The sequence below is a fragment of the Tamandua tetradactyla genome, chromosome 1, assembly GCF_023851605.1.
Source record: "Tamandua tetradactyla isolate mTamTet1 chromosome 1, mTamTet1.pri, whole genome shotgun sequence".
In the NCBI taxonomy this organism is placed as follows: domain Eukaryota; kingdom Metazoa; phylum Chordata; class Mammalia; order Pilosa; family Myrmecophagidae; genus Tamandua; species Tamandua tetradactyla.
The window spans coordinates 117,104,017-117,122,851 of record NC_135327.1 but is presented as its reverse complement, the minus strand read 5'-3'; the positions used below and the strand labels follow the sequence as shown (position 1 = coordinate 117,122,851).

General features: G+C 34.9%; 1 protein-coding gene across 7 annotated transcripts in view; it reads left to right on the top strand.

The window, feature by feature from the left end:
• Positions 1 to 18,835, top strand: part of UMAD1 (UBAP1-MVB12-associated (UMA) domain containing 1) — a 307,029-nt gene that overhangs the window by 222,222 nt on the left and 65,972 nt on the right. For 6 of the 7 annotated variants that reach the window (XM_077123008.1, XM_077122999.1, XM_077123027.1 and 3 more), the window contains 2 exons: positions 546 to 619; positions 1,299 to 1,391. In XM_077123008.1, the coding sequence (XP_076979123.1) occupies positions 546 to 619; positions 1,299 to 1,391 (167 nt within the window). The remainder of the gene's footprint in view (positions 1 to 545; positions 620 to 1,298; positions 1,392 to 18,835) is intronic. The other variant, XM_077122973.1, reaches the window with a different exon arrangement.

Sequence of the window (18,835 nt, the reverse complement as noted above, 5' to 3'; positions counted from 1 at the left end):
AAGACTAATTTATGGATTTGTTCATTATTTCTTTTCTATTGCAAAAATTGTCATTTTGTTGTTAGTTATTACATACAAACATATATGTATACTTTGAGGCACATTCACAGAGACACAAACAGTATGTATAAAGAGTAAACCTTATTTAAAAACTAAGTTCAAGAACAGTTATTTTACAGAATTTTTATTTAAAAATAATTTGCTTTGTCTTCTTTAAGTCAAGCTTTCCTCGTTTATCTGAAATATGGCTTGATTTACAGATTCTTAAATAACTTGATTTTTATAGAGTAAGCCTTTTCATGTGAAACAATGCATTTCTGGTTTAGGATTTGTATGTATATATTTTATGGATGATTTCTGAGACCTCTATAAAGTTACTGTTTTTTTTTAAATTGACTTTATAACAAAGGAAATAGTAGTTACTTTTATAATATATAATATGAAATGTGCAATTTAATAACAATAGGTATTTCCTGAAATAGAAGGCAGTTTGATCTCAATAGTATGATAAAGTTTTTTTGTTTGGTTTGGTTTTTGCTTCATAGGAGATACAGCAAATGAGCAAAGAATGGCAGCAAGAGAAAAAACTTCAGAAGTAGAAGGCAGCCAGCCTTTGGAGGTAAGTGAAACACCATGAGAGCTTCTGGAGTGAAACTGAACAGATCACATATTCCTCTGAGTATAAATTGTAACTTCTCCTGGTGCTACACAGACTCATGCCTAGATGCCATTGAGTTTCTTCTAAAGAAACAGGTCATCTGCTGAAAGTCAAAGGGTTGCAGTGTAAGGAGTGACTTTCTAAGTGCTAAGCTTTTCCTAAGTGCAAGAAATGGAAATTTGTGGTTGATAAAAGAGGAATGAAGCACTGAGATTAAAACCTTAGAACTATTGTTAATTGATTAATTTCCAATACGTTTGAATAAGTAGATATTTTAGTCAAAATAATTGGAAAAATTATAAATTTTATATGAGCCCATAAAAAAGATTTGAAAATGAGCTCTTCAGAACTATATTGCCTTAGTATTTCCAGCATTAAAGTGGATGACTTGACAGTGTTCTGTAGAAAAACTTGGGGTATTTCTTTCTTCTTTTCCACATAAGAACACTGTTTGCTCCTTGATGGTGCTTAAAAATGTAATTAGGACACTTTTGTGTTCTATGTAGAAAAATACTAACGTTATTTAACTGCTGAAATAATTATTTTTAAGATTTAAAGGGAATGTAAATGATTAGGATGGAATGAGTCTCCACGAACTTTGAAAGTTTCTACATGGTGATACACCTCTACTTGTGTTCAGCTTGTAGCATGTAAGAGTGTTGTTGCTATAACAGGCGTGTGGTCAGAGACCTCTTCTGTTTGGTTCATCATGTATCCCCAATGCCTACACAGAGTAAGTAGACAAGAAGATTTGTTAAATAACTGAATTAATACAATCATGAGTTATATAGAGTGATTTCTTTTTAGGGAGGGAGATAATTTCATTTTATTTTTTATATTCAGCTTTTCCACATTGAACAAATATTTTATAATCATGGAAGAAAGTTATTTAAAGAAGTGAGGAAGGAAGTAAATTCAGGAAGAGGAAGAAAAGAATCAACTTTTCCATAAAATTACGCATGCATTCTTTCATTTGTACATGCAACAGATATGTATTAAGCACTACCTGTATTCAAGGCACTGTGCAAGAGCTGAGTAGATAGCGGTGAAAGAAATAGATAGAAGGACAAAGAAAAGTGTCCAGCCTACACATTGAAGCAACTTGATCTCCTTCATTTATTCAAACATTTAGTGAGTGCTGACCATGACTAGTATTTAATAGGAAATGAAGGTTGATGTGTTTGGGATTTGGGAAAGAACCACCAAGATAACTCAGAAACTTGAGTTTAACTGCCTAGTTATGTGATTTATTGAATGTGTCTGCAGAATTTGGTTATTTTTCAAAGATTATTCAGTGATAGAAAGAATTCTAAGATTAATTCTTAAGAAGCATTTGAGACTATGATTCTCAGAGACTTAAATCTAGCTCATTCTTGTACTACTTTCTAGTCTCTTCATTAATCGACCCTGAATCACTAAGCCTACATTTATGTACTGATGTGATAACAAATATTTCAAAAGTGCCTTCCATATGAATGGCTGCTGGACATTGGGAGGACAGTGTTTGCTATCAGAGAGGTCACTGATATAGCAAGAAAAGAAGTGTGCAGACTACAGATGAGATCCCATGGTTAAATAACAATGTAAGAGGATAATAAAATACTTGTGGAGACTATACATTATTCAACAGATTTTAAGTGTCTAAAATGGAAGGCAGTGTACCTCTACTTTACAAAAATCCCCCCCCCAAAAAAACACACCAAAATCCAAAAAACAAGTCACTGTTGCATACTTTCTACCGCCTATACTCTATTTTGATGATCTTATCCACTCTCATGGCTTTAACTTCCAGGTAGAGGCCGATGCCTTCAAAAGTGTATCTCCACCTGGACTTTACTCCTGAGCTCAAGCTTTATGTCCAACTGCCTACGTGACATTTCACTTATAAGTTTCTAGACAGTTCAGCCTATTCATGACTAAAACAGAGCTATTGATTTCTGGCCCCACCATCCTGAAGCTTCTCTCTACTCAAGTTTTCATTATCTTCATAAATATCACCACCCTTTATGTGATAGATAGAATCATATACCCTATATTTTCTTTATCTTAATATGCATTACTGTGGGTGTGAACCCGTTGTAAATAGAACCTTGTGAAGATATTATTTTGAGTTAAGGTTTGGCCCAACTAAGATTGGGTCTTAATCCAGATTACCAAATCCTTTATAAGCAGAAGAAACTCGGACATAAAGAGAAAAAGCCTCAGGAAGGAGCCGGAAGGGAATTGGAAGAGAAAGGAGAGGATATCACCATAGGCAGGAAATACATGCCAAGGAACCTCAAGGATTGCCATAGCCAGCACACATGCTACCAACCCCGGAAAGAAGCAATCTTTCTAGCCTCTGAAACCATGAGACAATAAATTCCCATTGTTCAAGCCAACCCATTTTTTGGTATTTATCATAGCAGCTGGGAAACTGAGATTCTATTTGATGGTTAGAATTAAAACCATGGAGGTATCCTTGGCTCCTCTTTTTCCCTCACACTCCCATGTGTGGAGTCAGCAAAGCCTGCCACCTCTACCTCAATAGCTGGGATCTGACTGCTTCTCACTGTCAGCACTGCCATGGCTTTCTTTACCAGGATTCTTTACCTGGATTCTCTGTCTCCATTTTCCCTTCTTTAGTACATTCTCCACACAGCTGAAAGAAATATAAATCAGATCACATCCTTCCTTGGCTTAAAATTTTCTGCTGGCTACCCACTGTAGGGTAAACTCCAAGTTCCTTATAGTGGGCTCCAAGGAACTCCATGCCTTCTCATCTTATTTCCCTCCACGTCCTCATTTCCCACTAGCCACCACCTGTCCCTTGATCAAGTTAAGCTCTTTCCTATATCAGCCTCTGTATTTGCTGTCCCTTCTTTACCAGAGTTTCACATGGCTGTCTCCTTATCATTCAGGTCTTAAGTTCAAATGCCACTTTTCCTGACAACCTCAGCTAAACTATTCATCCTCTGAGTCACATAACTTTTATTTTCTCCACCATGTTTATCACTCTCTCAATTTATTAATTGTTTATCTCTGCCTCTCCTGACTAGAATAAAGATAGACTTCACCTTTTCTTACTGCTTTGTGCTTAGAAAAATGCCTGGTATATGGGTGTTTAGTAAATACCTTTTAACTGATGATCTCGATTTTATTTAATGTCATCATCCAATCTGCCAGGTTAAAGACCTAAATGTCATTAGCATGATGTGCCTTGCTTCTTTCATCAAATTTATCAAGTCTTCTTGATTTTATCTTACAAATATCTTCCAGATCTGGTTCCTTATACCCCAACTAAGTCTTCATCTGTTGGCTAGCCTGTTCTTAGATGAGCAATTTCTTTTCCAAAAAAATAAAAGCAGGTTTTGTCACATCCATATTCCCAAAATGCCTTTACAGGTTTCAATGAAGCTGAAACCCAGAACCCTTTTCAAATGTTACCGTCTTTAGGGAGCCTTTCCCTGCTCCCCCAGTGTCCTCTTACTACTTATGTTATATTCTATTACTTCACTCTGTGTGAGCTTCTAGAAGGTGGGGACTATACCTTATTTATGTTTATAGCCTCAACCACTAGCATACACCAGGTGCTTGTGGGGTGGTATAGATACCCTGTCAGTGTTTCTGAATAAAAACATTAATAAATAACTGATTCTCTGCAAATGCTGTATTAAAAGTAAATCTCAGGATAAAAATTGAATAATTTTTTTTTCATTTATCAGGGTAGGATAGGGGTAAAAAAAATTAGGTAGTAGATTTTTTTGATACTAGATACATTGATACATGCGGTCAATGAGAGGAAGGGGTAAGGAGTATGGGACGTATGAGTTTTTTCTTTTAATTTCTTTTTCTGGGGTGATGCAAATGTTCTAAAAATGACCATGGTGATGAATACACAACTATGTGATGATATTGTGAGCCACTGATTGCATACTGTGGATGGACTGTATGTGTAGAAAAGCAAATCTCTCGATCAGATTATAGTTTCCACCTTATATTATAAACGTGGTTATTTTTTTCTCACTAAGAAATGTTTTTCTTACATGTTTTAGGCATCACCGACAAAAAATTTTAATTTACATTATTATTAGCACTTTTACTACATTAGTAAGGAAAAGTTTAATGTTTTCAGTTTTCTAAAAATATATTTCTGATTAAGAAGTTATAACTCTTATATGTAGCAGAAAAGGGTCTCTGTTTTAATTGTAATGAATATGTAGGAAATACTTAATATTATTTGCAATGAAAAAATATTTAGTAAATAAGCATAAGTTCCACAAAGGTTTAAAAAGCATTCTTAGGTGCCAAAATATAACTCACTTTTCTGAGAGCTTTTTGGAAAATGAGGTTTTTGCATACCAAATAAAGATATAGAAAGATATTTAAACTCAGTGACTGTCTTACAGAAGCAGGGATTCTCAATTTATTTGTAGAAAAATAGAACACTCCACAAGCCACTATAATATAAAGTGAAATAAAATAAGTTACTTGAGTTCTGAAACAACAATATTCTATTGAATTTCAAATGGTGAAATCAATATCGTTAGAGGGTGTCAAGAAAGGATTCATGCCTTTGGTGAGCTTTGAACCGTGAATAATTTTTAAAATAATTTATATGATTAATTTTTATATGATTAAGTTCCTAGAAAATGAAATCTTTCATTAAGTACATTTTAGAAATACAGAAGCAAATCATTATATGAAAGTATTTTACACACATGAATCTCAGTGACAGAAAATGAAGGGTTTTTAAATGAACATAACTTGCCCTGTACTATAGTGTCGTTTTAATAGCCATTAAAATATTTTGTCAAGTAGTCTGTGATATTTTTCCTTACACTTTATAACCCAACTGTACTTCAAAACTGTGTTCCCTCTCCAGGTATAGCTTATTCACTGACAGCATGGAATTCTAACATCTAAGGGAATAAATTTGGAAAAGGAGGTCTGGTTTGGGCACCAAATAAGTTAATTGTTCACAGTTGAATTATGAAATATTTTAATGTGTTTACACAAAAGATTGTCCATGAAGAGCATTTTTATGCATTAAGTAATTAATAGGTCTTTTTATTTCATATAACTGTTAATATAATATGTGTTCCAAAAAAATCATAATTTCCCAGTACTTCTAAAGGGTTGGTTTGTATCTTCCTCACTTCTCTCCCTAAATATTTTGGGGTTCCTCTTGATGACAACTTAAACTATTTACTTCTGCATCTACCTTATAATTAGTTATGTATGATCCCAAGGTGTTAGTTACCACCTAAAATAGGCAAACTTAAGGCATCATTGAACTATCTTAGTGGTGAAATATGGTTTTTTTCACATACTTTAGTCCATGTTTTAAGAGCCGTTGGTAACTTTTTTTATATTAGGCCTTAATACTTAGGAAAAACCTAATAATTTGGAACTAATTATCCAATTAGAGGATTAGACACATCATTCTGTTCCTTCTTTTCTTCTTGTTCTGGGTAAATTTTGCCTGCGAATTGAAATGATGTTTTAGCTCCTTAGTGTCTTCTGCTAGTCAATGAGCCTGTGACTCACAGCTCAGGGGGATAATCCCACAGATTTGTCAGGGGCCCAAGTTTGAGTTTTTGCCTTTATGTCCTATCTCTTAAGGGAGTAAACATTATAATTAAATAAGTGATTAATTGTTCTTTTCTAATCTTAGTCTTGGAAAATATTTTATACTATGAAAATTGAAACCGTATTAGCTACTAATTTACTTGTGGGCCTGTTATTTTGTATTTTGTAGGGGTATTTTTGAAGCTGTGAATGTGTAAGTTTTAGTTTTAATAAAATTATATCCAATTTTAATGACCATTACTTTTAACTTAGTTTTAGCAGATATTTTTAGATTAAGTGTTTACTGAACACATATTAGTCTTTTATCTGTAACTGAAAAAATTATTTTTAAAATTTGTATTCATTTTTGGTCTCCAAAACTGAGGAATATTTAAAAAAAATTTTATTGTATAATATAACATATATGCAAAGCAAAGAAAGAAAAAAAGCAATAGTTTTCAAAGCACTCCTCAACAAGTAGTTACAGGACAGATCCCAGAGTTTGTCAGGGGCTACCAAAGCATCATTGAAAAATATTTTTATTTGCTTAGTTTACTGACCTAAGATAACAAAATGCAAAAACGAGCCAACAAAAATATCCCCACAAAACCAGAACTGCATTTGTGTATTTGTCTTGAGTGACAACTAATTCACATATGCATATGGAGACACATAGAATAATAATTAACAGATGGTATAGCTACAAAGTAGATTTACAAAAATTACTATTAGCTGGTAGTACTGAGATACTCTTGTGCTTATACCGACAGAACACAAAAGTTATTTATAATAATAAACTGTGGCACTAATATCTTCTCAACTTCTGTTAACCAAAGTTACTTACTGCATATTTAATATAAGTTTCTTAATGAAGACAAAATCATCTTATGGTCAATTTGTACTAGGAAATTTAATAGACAGCAGTTGCAAAAACAGTAATTAAGGTAGTAAACAATAACAATAACAAAAAATGTTTTGCTAAAATTGTTATGAGTGTGCTAATTGAATCCCTGGAAAACTAAAGTAAGGATTTGGGGGACTTTTTCTCATTAATTCAGGTCATTTCAAGCATGCTTCTCAATCTCATACGTAGCACTTTTGAATACAGTTGTAAGAAGAAGCTTGAGTTATTTTGAACTAGGTATAGAAGCGGCACTGTGTGGGTGTATATAGTTGAGTTACATGTGGAAATCATAGTTCAGTATTTAGGAAACAAAAGTTAAATTTTTTAAGCAGTCATGGAATACACATATTAATGAAAAATGTTCACTTTTTTTCTAATGTGTTTTTGTATTTTCCTTTTGCCTTCTGACAATTGGCAAAGAAAAAACTGAAATACTGTCATTCTTAGAACTAGTACAGGCACAAGAGCTTTCAGACCCTCCAGGGACTAATTGCCTTGTTGCTTTTATTTCACAGTCATTAGAATGAATAAAAAATATCCTTGAGCCATTCCATGAGATGTAAACTTTGGTTGCCACTCCTTAAATAGGGGACTATGTAAGATCAGTCCATTAAAAGCTGGGTTTTGTATGGAAAATAATTGGGGTTGTTTGGCCTAGGAAAAAGGAGAGCATCTAGTGATCCCCCAAATAGTTTCAAGAATAGCAAATATTTATTGAACATCTACTGGATACCAGGATTTTGGATTTAAGGGTTTTTTTTTTCCCCAATATAACATAGTATAGAATAATATACGCTAAAAGCATTGGAGTATACAAAGATTATTATGAAACAGTTTGTTCTTGCAGGATATTCATAGTTCAAATACAGGTATGACAAATATTGATATTAAAGGAAGTTTAAATTGGTACATCCATGTTTGGAAAGCATTTTGGCTGTAAATATCAAGAGCCATAAGACATTAAAATATACTTTGACAGTAATTTCACTTTTAGGATTCTCTTCTAAGGAAATAGTCTTTTAAACCCACAAGAAGTCTTATGTGCAAAGGGATGGGATATCTACTTAATGGAATATTTTTCAGTTTTCATAAATGACACTTGTGAGTTTTCAATAACATAAAAAGATGCTTGTTTTAAAATACAAAATCGTATATTTAGGGCGGTGTGATGGTGGCTCAGTGGCAGAATTCTCGCCTGCCATGCTGGAGACCTGATGCCTGCCCATGCAAAACAAAACAAAACAAAAAAATCATTTGTCTAGTATGATATTGCTATGTAAAAATGATGCAGAAAAAGATGATGTAATACATAAAAACATTAAGAATGGTGGCATTTGGATGATAAATTATGGGTTAAATCATTCTTCCAGTTTTCTGATTTTCCAATTTGATTGTAATGATTATATCTTATATTTTAAATGATAGTAATGTTGGTGGTGGTGGGGAAAGAATAAATTCACTCAAGAGCAGTTTTTGCTTGATTAGAAGAACTATTTTGTATAGCAATAAGACAGCATAACAATCTATTAAGGATGCCCTTTAGGAGATATGTTAGCACTTTCCTGCCTTGCCTCATTTTGATTAAAGATTTTAATTAGTTGACCTTAGAGCACCACATCTGATCATTACTTGGCAAAACATCAGTTCCCTATAACCCAAGGGCATTTCCAGCAGGGAGAAGAGCAAGGTATACTTATTTGAGTCACCCACTATGTGTAAGAAGAGACCCTTATATAGTAATTGGGAAGTCATTCTTCATATATCATTGGAAATCACATGGCCCAAACCTTTCTCACTGATCAACCTTTACTGTATGGTTATGAAGTCATTCCCCAGAGGTTTGTCTAAAACTACTGGGCTACTGGTTTGAACATGTATTTGTCTAAAAATCTTGATCCTCCTATTATAGCTATACTACTAAAACTTTTATAAATAATTAGCTTATGAGAATCTAATTTTATCAGATAAGGGCAAAGATCTTTTTTCCTTCTTTGTTTCTCCTAATATAAAATCCTTTCAAATTTCTAATTTCACTAGGAGCTGAAGAGGTTATTGTACCGCTTATGTTATTTAAACAGTACTTTTAGTTTCTGATGTGTTTATCCTCATGCAAGATATTTTTTGAGAAACAGATTTTGTAGAATGCCTTTCTTCACCAACCTTTATTTTCGTTTGAATTGCTGGGTCTATAATATAGTACAAAGTACTCTTTCTGGACTCCTGTGTTCATTAAGTATATGATCAAGGACAAGTTGTTAAGCTTCTCTTCAACTATGATTCTTAATCTATGAAGCAGGTGGATTAGTTGTTACGTCTGAGTTCTCTTCCACCAACAGAAGTCATGGCTCTTAGAAAGTGAATTGGGATTTTGCCACCAAATGCCAATCTTTATACTACTCTTTGATTGGGGCAGGGTGTGTGTGTGTGTGTGTGTGTGTGTGTGTGTGTGGTGGGGGGTGGTCCTGCTGCATAATGAAGAGATTTTAGACCTTGATTAATTAAGCTTTCATGCCAGTTAGGAAGGAATAGCTCAACAGCCCTTGGAAGTAAACAAACTGCTTTGGATATCCTTGCTCTTGCTAGCAGAAGTCTGTCTTACTTTTGGGAATGATAAATTCAGCTGCTGGTAAAGAACAGTTAAAACACTCATTTTATTATTATTCCTTTGAATTTATAAGCACTTGGCCTTTATATTTGACAGTCAGCTTAGCATAGGTCATTGAATATCCTTAAGCCATGTCAAGATGAATTAACTTAAAGCCTGCTTATGAAGGTTTGTGAAGATCTTTTCTGTAACTTAAAATCTGTGTGTTTTTTAGCCACCACATCTGTGTCCTAATTTCTGTCATGCTGAAAAAAATTACAACCTAAAGGTCATAATTCTGGTACTTTTTCCTGGCTTTCACAGGGGTTAGCTAGAACACTGAAACATAATGTTCATTCATTCTGGCCAATAAGGCTAAACCACGTGAGGGGCCTGAGAGCTACCCATGTTTCCATCCAAAATGCACATATGGTGTGGGTAAGCCAGTAATGTGAGTTTTACACAGTGTTTCTGCTCTTGTACACAGTCTGTTGCCCAGCACCGATTATTCCCTGCCAGAAACACAGCTAACCTGCTGCTTTTTTGGCTCTGCCTGATGATACTAGGTAACTTAAAATGACCACAATTATATTTCTTTAACTTTTTGCAATATAACTTTATTAAAGTTATATTGCAATTAAAATCAAAGAACTGGAACCTTGTTCTGAATTGCATGGAGCTACATTAGATCCAATATTTGTGATTGTTATATAAGTTTAGAATGACACGCCAAAATAAATGCAAGCTTTTTGCTGACCAAATCTAATTTTCTATCTCTAGTTTAGAAATTATTATTATTTAAGAAACCATGTAAACTATTCTTTTTATCTTTTGGTGGTCACCTTGTTTCCAGTTTTCACTTTTGTTGGTTTAAAAAACACAGAATCAGCAGGGTGAGAGGTCCATGTTGGGAGAACAACTGTTCCCTATTTCCCGCAGCCATCCTTTTTCTAATCCCCTGTTTTTTTAATTAGTAGCAAATGGTCTTTATTTTTTCCTCCTCTGGTTCATATTACAGTCGTAACTTCTTGAGATTCTATAAAGAGCTTAAATTAAAGCATAACCATATTTATGCTGTCTTCACACAACTAGAGATTCTTTCTTGAAGGATAAATTTCATTTGAATCTTTAGGTAATGGAAAAGCAGCATGCAGGTATGCCCTTGGTGTAATTGGCTTTATCTGAATATCCCACTTTATACTTTACTGAGGATTCTTTTTGTGAATAGGCTTGCAAGAGGTCACCAGCCTGAATACACAGAAAAAAATTAGGTAAGCTCCACTAAATATACATGGAGTTTACATTTCTTTCCAGACCTAGCAGCAGGTTCCATTCCTTACTGTGTGGAAGTTTATTATTCTTTTTTAAACGAATTGCTTTCTTCCTACCCTGTTCAATAATTGAGATTAATTGTTACCCATACAACAGCTGTTTACTGTCCACTTTGGGGATGTCATATTCTTAGGAACATAGATTTCACACATCACCTTTTAAATTAGTTAAGAAATCATTATGGGTGTAAATTCATAAATTTTCTCTTTAACACCAGTTATATAATAGAAAGATGTGTATACTAGAACCTCCTAATGTAAAAGCTAAAAGCCATAAATTTTTTGAAGTAATAGCAACCCACATTTTCTCTGCCTTTTTATGCCACGTGGAAAGGGAGAAAAGACTGACATATATACATAAGCATAGATAGTTACTGAAGTACTATTTACGTAAGAATAAATAGTTCTAAACTTTTTATACCTTTCTAACTGAAAAATAGCTGGTGAACTCTTGCATAAACCTACTGCTCAAGTTAGGTTCCTTTGAAAATAGCTTGAGGATTAGGCTGCTCATTTGTCCGTTTAGATATTCTTGGGTCTATTACTAGATCAAACTGGCCCATCAGAAGCTGTGTGTACCTACCTCGTTGCCTTAGTCCTGCACAGATTGCCTTCCCTGAAGTGTTTTTCAGGTTGATTGAATAACTCTGAGAAATTGCCGTGTGGAAAACACTATGACATTTATTATGGAGGTATTACTTAAAGACATCGTCTACAACATTAAATAGTTTTCCCCTGTGTGCAGTTCACTTAGGGCTTCTGATTTCTTAGTGCTTTTAAATAAACGGAAAATATTTTGCTTCTCCTGAGGTGGGTAATATTCTCTTTTTTCTCATGGGCATTGTGAATGTTGAACCTAATCATTTTTTTCCTTGTCTGGGAGGAAGCTTAGACCTAAATTAATAGCTCAATTTCAGTAACTATTTAGAAACTAATGGGATGTGTATCTGTAATACTTTATTTTCCTCTTATTTGATGCTTCTCAATATTTTTCCTGGATACCATTTTTTAATTTACTGTAGGTCTTTTCAGTTTCTTCACATCCGTTGTGTAGCAAAAAGGGTTTAAATATGTATATTTATGTAAGTATATTTATATATTACTTATATAAAGTTTATTTTAAAGTGTGCTTTTTATTTTAATAGGCTATGTACATACACGTGCACGTTTTAATCTTTCTCTCCTCTTTCTTTCTAAAGAATCATTTGGGATAAAATTATGCTGGGGTGTTTTTTTTGTTTCTCTTCACTGTGAGAATGTATGTGACTATGGGCTCCTTATGTCACCTCTCCATACGTCGGGCAGAGAATCACCGTGGGATGGGCAACCCCGGCAGTTGGCTCACACACATCACAGTCATGCGGTGGTCAAGTTCATGTGTCAGGTTGGCCAGGTGATTGTGTCCAATTGTTTGGCCAGGTAAGCACTGGTCTGATTATTACTGTGAGGGTATTTCATGGACTTAAATCATCAGTAAATTGATTGCATCTCTGCTGATAACATCTACAACCAGCTGAGGAGACTACCTTCAGCAGTGAGAGACATTGCATCCTCTCTGTTGAAGGTCTTGAAGGAAGAACTGATGATTTCACCCATCAGAAGGAAGAATTTCCATCTCTGTTTCAGCCAGCCAGCTTCTCCTGGGGAGTTCATCGAAAATCTTCCTTGGAGTTCTCAGCTTGCGGCCTGCCCTACAGAATTTGGGTTTACCCATCCATACCCACAGTCATGTGAGACAATTTCTGTAATAGATCTCATAATATTTGTGTATGTGTGTGTGTGTCCTGTCAGATCCGTTTCCGGGGCAAACATGGACCTCTAGTCTAATGTGATTTACTCAGGGTTTTTGTTGACTAGAGGGCACAGGTGAAAGGTGCCTCCATTACATTACAGTCCATCAGTTTGTGCACCTGCTTTCAGGAGGGTGCTCCACAGGTGTCTGCAGTTCTCACCACTTGCCACATCACCCACCTCATGTGTTTCCAAATACTTTTTTTTCATTCTCTGAAAACATGTTTTAGATGGCTTGCCAGTTGGATTGTAGATTATCAGGATGGAAAGCCTAGGAAAAGTGACTCCCTAATTTAGAGAGATTATTTTGTAATGCTTCCTCACAGTAGTGAATTCACAGAGCCTCAGCAGTAGCGTAGCATGGGTGGCAGCAAGAACTTGAACCTTATCAAAGACAGACTTGTAGCTGGGATCTTGGCTTCACTCCTCACCACTGAGGTACCTTTGATAAAGCGCTTAGTCTCTTAGATCTTCAGGTCTTCTATCTGTAAAATGGTAATGGTACTACTTACCTTGCAGGGTTACGACAAGAATTAAATGAGTCAATATATAATATATATCCGAACACAGTGCCTGATATATGCTAGACATCTTATAGCATTAGTTTCTTTTTAAACTGGAAGGAAACTATGTATGATTGGTGCCTTGAAAACCATGCCAAAGCAGGGCTGAAGGAGCTAAACAATTAGGAATTGTGTTCAGCTGAGAGTTTCAGAGACTTGAAAGGCAGTGGCTTAAACAAATTGGGGACTTCATTTTTTCCATTTTCCCACGTGATGACAAGTCCAGTGGAAGGTGGCTGAAGCTCTAATTCAAGAGCCTAAGGAAGTAAAAACCAAGGACCTTTGAGTCTCTTGAGCTTTGCCTCATAGTTGCAAGGTACCTATTGAAGCTTTAGCCATTATATTAACTTTCCAGGAGGCAGGAAGGAGAATGATAGGGAAGGGAGAATAAAAAAGCCTGTATCCAGAAGTTTTCCCCAAAAATCTCTTGGAAAGTTTTATTGGCCAAATTGCATCACAAGTCCAGCTCTAGTGGCAAGAGAACCGGGAAGTGTTTAACTTAATACTTTGCTGCCCCAGTAAAATCCAGACCCTACAAGTCAAGAAGAAAGAGAAAATGAATATCGAATAGACTGCAAGTGGTCTGTGGTACTGATATCAACCAGTTCTGCTTTTTGAAACTTCATTTTTCCAATAATAGACATGATTGAGGAGGAGAGGGAGTGGAGAGAAACACCACTGGATTCTATTTGGAAAGAGAAAAAACGTCTCTGGTTACTTTGAATGTCAAAGAGAGACAGGAAATGAAGGGAATTTCCTTTTTCGTTTCTCTTTTTTTCTTTTTTTTAATTTTCTGTGTGGTAGATGTGGAGCTTGTAGGAACTTTACATACATTGTTTCATTAATGTTCACAGATGAGGTAGGCCGTATTATCTGTATATTTATAAAGAAAGGAGGAAACCAGGGCTCAAAAATTTCAATATCCTGAGGTCACACAAGCATTAACTGTAATGGAACCAGAATGTAGACTTGCACCTAATTGACTACCAAGCCCAGACCTTTTGCTTTGTACCATAATACTTCTTGGTGTATTACACAGCCTTGCAGAAATCTGCTGTTGCACTTGGTTTTTATTTTCCGTAAAATAAAAGTGGTTCATACTACTAAGGCTCATACTTAATGTATGTGGTTTAATCTGATATGTCTGGTGTCCTTATAAGAAGAGAAGCTACACAGACACCTGAGGGGAGTATACCATATAACAACATTGGAAATGCTGCAGCTGAAAGAGGAAATGTTACGGATTGCCAGTAAGTCACCAGAAGCTAGGCAGAGGTAAGGAAAAATTCTTCCCTATAGGTTTCAAGGGATCGTGATGCCGTTGACACCTTGATTTTGTCCCCCTCACCTCACACACTATAAGGGAATAAATTTCTATTGTTTGAAGCCACAAAGTTTGTTACTTTGTTACAGCAGTGCTAGCTAACTGAGACATGGTCTTTCTCTCCCTACTCCAGTAAACTCATTTTAACTGCACTAATTCAATCTGCAACAATTCTATTTCCAAATAAGGTCACAGTCTGAGGTACAGGGGTTAGGACTTCAGCATATCTTTTTGATGACACAATTTGATGAATAACAGATGGCATTGGAGATGAAAGATATTTCAGCAGAGATTGGAAGGATGACTAGCAATTTTTTATGTGAACATGAGGGGTAAGGGGTAGAGAAAACTCTCCAGGCAAGTACTGAAAGAATGCAAGATTCTTGAGAGTTGGGATCTTTTCTTTTTCATTGCTGAAATCCCAATGCCTAACATGTAATAGTTGTCAAAGTTTTGAAGGAGGGAAAGAAGAAAGCAATGGAAATGGCATGTCGGTTAAATAGTGTCTGAGCAACAAAATACCATGGTAAACATGCAAGTCCAAAGTCAAATGAGAAGAAATTTTAGCACCCATACACTATACCTGAAAAGATCCTGCAGAAATCACCTTGTAAACATGCGAAATAGCCAGTGAATTGGATTAGAAAGAGGTGGGCCATTTTTAGTTGGATGTGTCTTTATGGGTATTATTATTATTACTTTTTATCTCTACCCCAATGCTCATTGACATTGTAAACCAAAACCAGTGTTCTGTGCTTTCAACTTAAATAAATCTTCTTTTGTTGGAAAGGAAAATGGATTCAGATTCTGATATTAGGTTTATTTAGTCACCAAGATCCATGATTATTTTTGCATTTGCATTTTTATCACTGTCTCACTAAAACCTGTTTAGCTTGCTTAACAGAGTACATTTTTCTCACGTCTTATCCAAGTATACTTATGAAATAACAGACATTTCCATTTATTTCAGCAAATTTTCTTGAACACCTACTCGGCACAAGGTTCTGTTAAACGTTCTTCTCCTTGTCTGAAAATTGCTGGATTATGACTCGACTTGTGGTTAAAACAACATGGTGTGCTTCTTAAAGCTCATCATGTCAAGATCAAGCAAGACGATTGAGCCTAACTGAAAGAGAATTCCAGGGTTGGAGACTATAACTACTTTCAGGGGTAATAGGCAAGTTTTAGGGCACCACAAAGCTGTCAATTAACCAAATGACTCAATGAGCCATGACATTGCTTTGCTCAATCAAGTTAAGTATTAAGGAGTTACTGATGCAGAAAGGTAGTGATATAGGAGGATATGAGCTCTGAGAATCATTTATTAGAGAATTATCTATCAAAGCGTAATAATATGAAAATGTTTAGTTTTCTGATATATGTAACTATCTTAACTAATCTCGTACATGATTAAGATATTCTGTTTATATCTCAAGATCTTTTCAAATACTGATTATAGAATTTATAATCCTGCTAACTTTTTGGTTTCTAATATATTAACTGGAATTCTCAGTTAATTCTTAACCCAAACTGGAAATTAAAATTTTCTAACAATAAATGAGAAAGAAAACAAAATAAACTGGCATTTTTTTCCTAATATTGTAACTTTTAAATTTTGATTATTCACATTTTAGGATTAAATGTTGGCACCGCTCTGTCACTTATTTTTCTACTAATGATCATCTCTGCTTTAGCCCTTAGAAAATGACCTGCCAGGTTTCAGTTTTGCATGCAAGCCCTTGAACTGTCTTTTGTAGTTTCATAAGGGCCAGAGAGCTTGTTAGCCTGGAATTTAGTGTATTTTGCTACTCATTTGTTATTATTCTTTTCTTGATTTTTTGGAACTCTTTTCATGAGGAAAATCCACCATTCTTACCGATTAGTCATAAACCAGTTTAGGTTTAGGAATTACATAATTTACTACTTTGAAACATTATGTTATTCAAATAATTAGGAAATGGTAAAGAAGACAGAAGACTGAATTTTGGGTGATGTGACCGATAATTAGATCCTCTGAGAAAAACTGACACCCCTGTAATTTATAGCAGGCTCAGGAAAGGGATCAGGGAAAGCAAATAGTTAATTGTATGAATACTTATTATTAATGAAAATTAAATATGGCCTTCTTAGGACTCAATCTCTGTTCTTAGTAGTATAACTTTTTTTGCATTTTATTGCTTACTGAGTTCATTAACCCAAAAGAACAAATAGCCTCATTAGTGGATTGAGATTTTTGTCCCAGGAAAACATTAAGTAAAAATTAAGAAAGACTTTTTTTTGTAAGTTATACAGTTGCTGCTAGCCACATGTGGCTGTTGAGCACTTGAAATGTGGCTAGTCTGAATTGAGATGTGCTGTAAATGTAAACTACATGTGGGTTTCAGAGATGTGTTATGAAAAAAAAAGAATGTAAACTATCTCCACGGTATTTTATCTTGATTACATATTGACATGATAATGTTTTTGATATATTGGGTTAAATAAAATCCAGCACTAAAATTAATCTGTTTTAACTTTCCTACCATGGCTACTCGAAAAATTTAAAATTGCATTTGTGGTACAATACCAGTTTTAGAGTTTTTTGATACTGTGCTTTTATAGTTTTATAGGTTACAAATTTTTAATATGTATAGGAAATATTTGTTTTTTAACTAGTCATGTTGTGATTTACAGAAAAATTGTGCATAAAATGCAGTTATCTTATACCACCCTATTATTAACACCTTGCATGGGTATAGTACATTTGTTACAATAAATATTAATTTTTAGTAGCTATTTCATTCTGTTTTTAATCTTTTGAAGAGTCATTCCTTTTGGGAGTCTGAGATGCCCAGTTATTCTTTTGCCCTCATCAAGGGCTCCAGGTTGAAGCAGCTGTTCTTTGGACTTGCCATCTTGCTTCAGCCGCCTGGTAGCAATCATTAGATACTTACTCAAGGCATAAGTGCCACTTTGTTGTGCAGCCCAAATGAATGAAATGTACCCACTTCCCACCTCTTCCTCTGATGGCTTTCACATGGTTCTTAATAGTCAGTTGATGTTTATAGTAACATAAATCAAAATTAATACAGGTTTTCAAAGCCCCAATTCATGTATTACCACATACCATAAATTATGACATATCATAAATTATCATAGCTTATACATCTTCTTTTCAACCGAATAATTTCTGTCACTTATTATATTATTAATTATTATTACTGGAAATCCCAATAACCAAAAATGAGTTTTTTGATACCGTGCTTTTATAAGAAACCAGCCAAAGCAGGATCTGCATTTGTAGGAACTGAGAAACAAGCTTTAGTAATAATCAGCCCCATTTCTCCAGTAGGTCTTCACTACTTCCTTTGTGTGTATGGGGGGGTGGGTTGGAATTCAAAAAAAGAAACCTTGTGTACTTTATTTTTAATTCTTTAATTTATGAAATGTTTGACACCAACCTAAAGGGTTTGGAAGCAGTGAGATTAGTAGAATGAAGTTGCAGCATATTAGGCAGAGAGAGGTAGTTGGATAGATGTTGATAATAATGAAATCTATAAAAGTCAGGCTATGAAATAAATTTAATACGTGAAGTAGTCAGTCGTCTACTTTCTCTAAAATAAGTAATAAGTTAATCTTGTTCCAGAAATGGAGACTGGTAGTTCTCTTCTTAATGCCTTTCATCTTGGGCAGTCTTTTGTATATCATGCAAAGGACCATACAATTAGCATGAAATGAGAGTGCGCCTTTTAAATTTAATGAATAAGGGCTTTTTTCTTCCTTCAGCTGATATGCATGCAAGGTGGAGGTCTGAATCCCACCAGCAGCCAGACTGTTTGGGGTATCTACTTTGTAAGTAGCTCTCAGTTGATATTTGTGTCTTAATGAGGAGAGAGGTCTGGAAGTAATAAAAGTGAGCATAAAGTACATTAAAAAAAAAAAGCTGTAATGCATTAGTGTAAAGGCTGCAAGATTCCCCATTTGGGACAACTAGACTTTTTCCACCTTTTCCTGTCCAAAGATGAGGACATTGCCCCTGCCACCCTCTTTTTCTGGCAATCAATTGAGGACATATTAGTAAGACCTCCATGAACATGCAAAACTTGGTTTAGTTGTTTTTTCTGTCCTTTATCATCAAAGTTGCTTTGTTA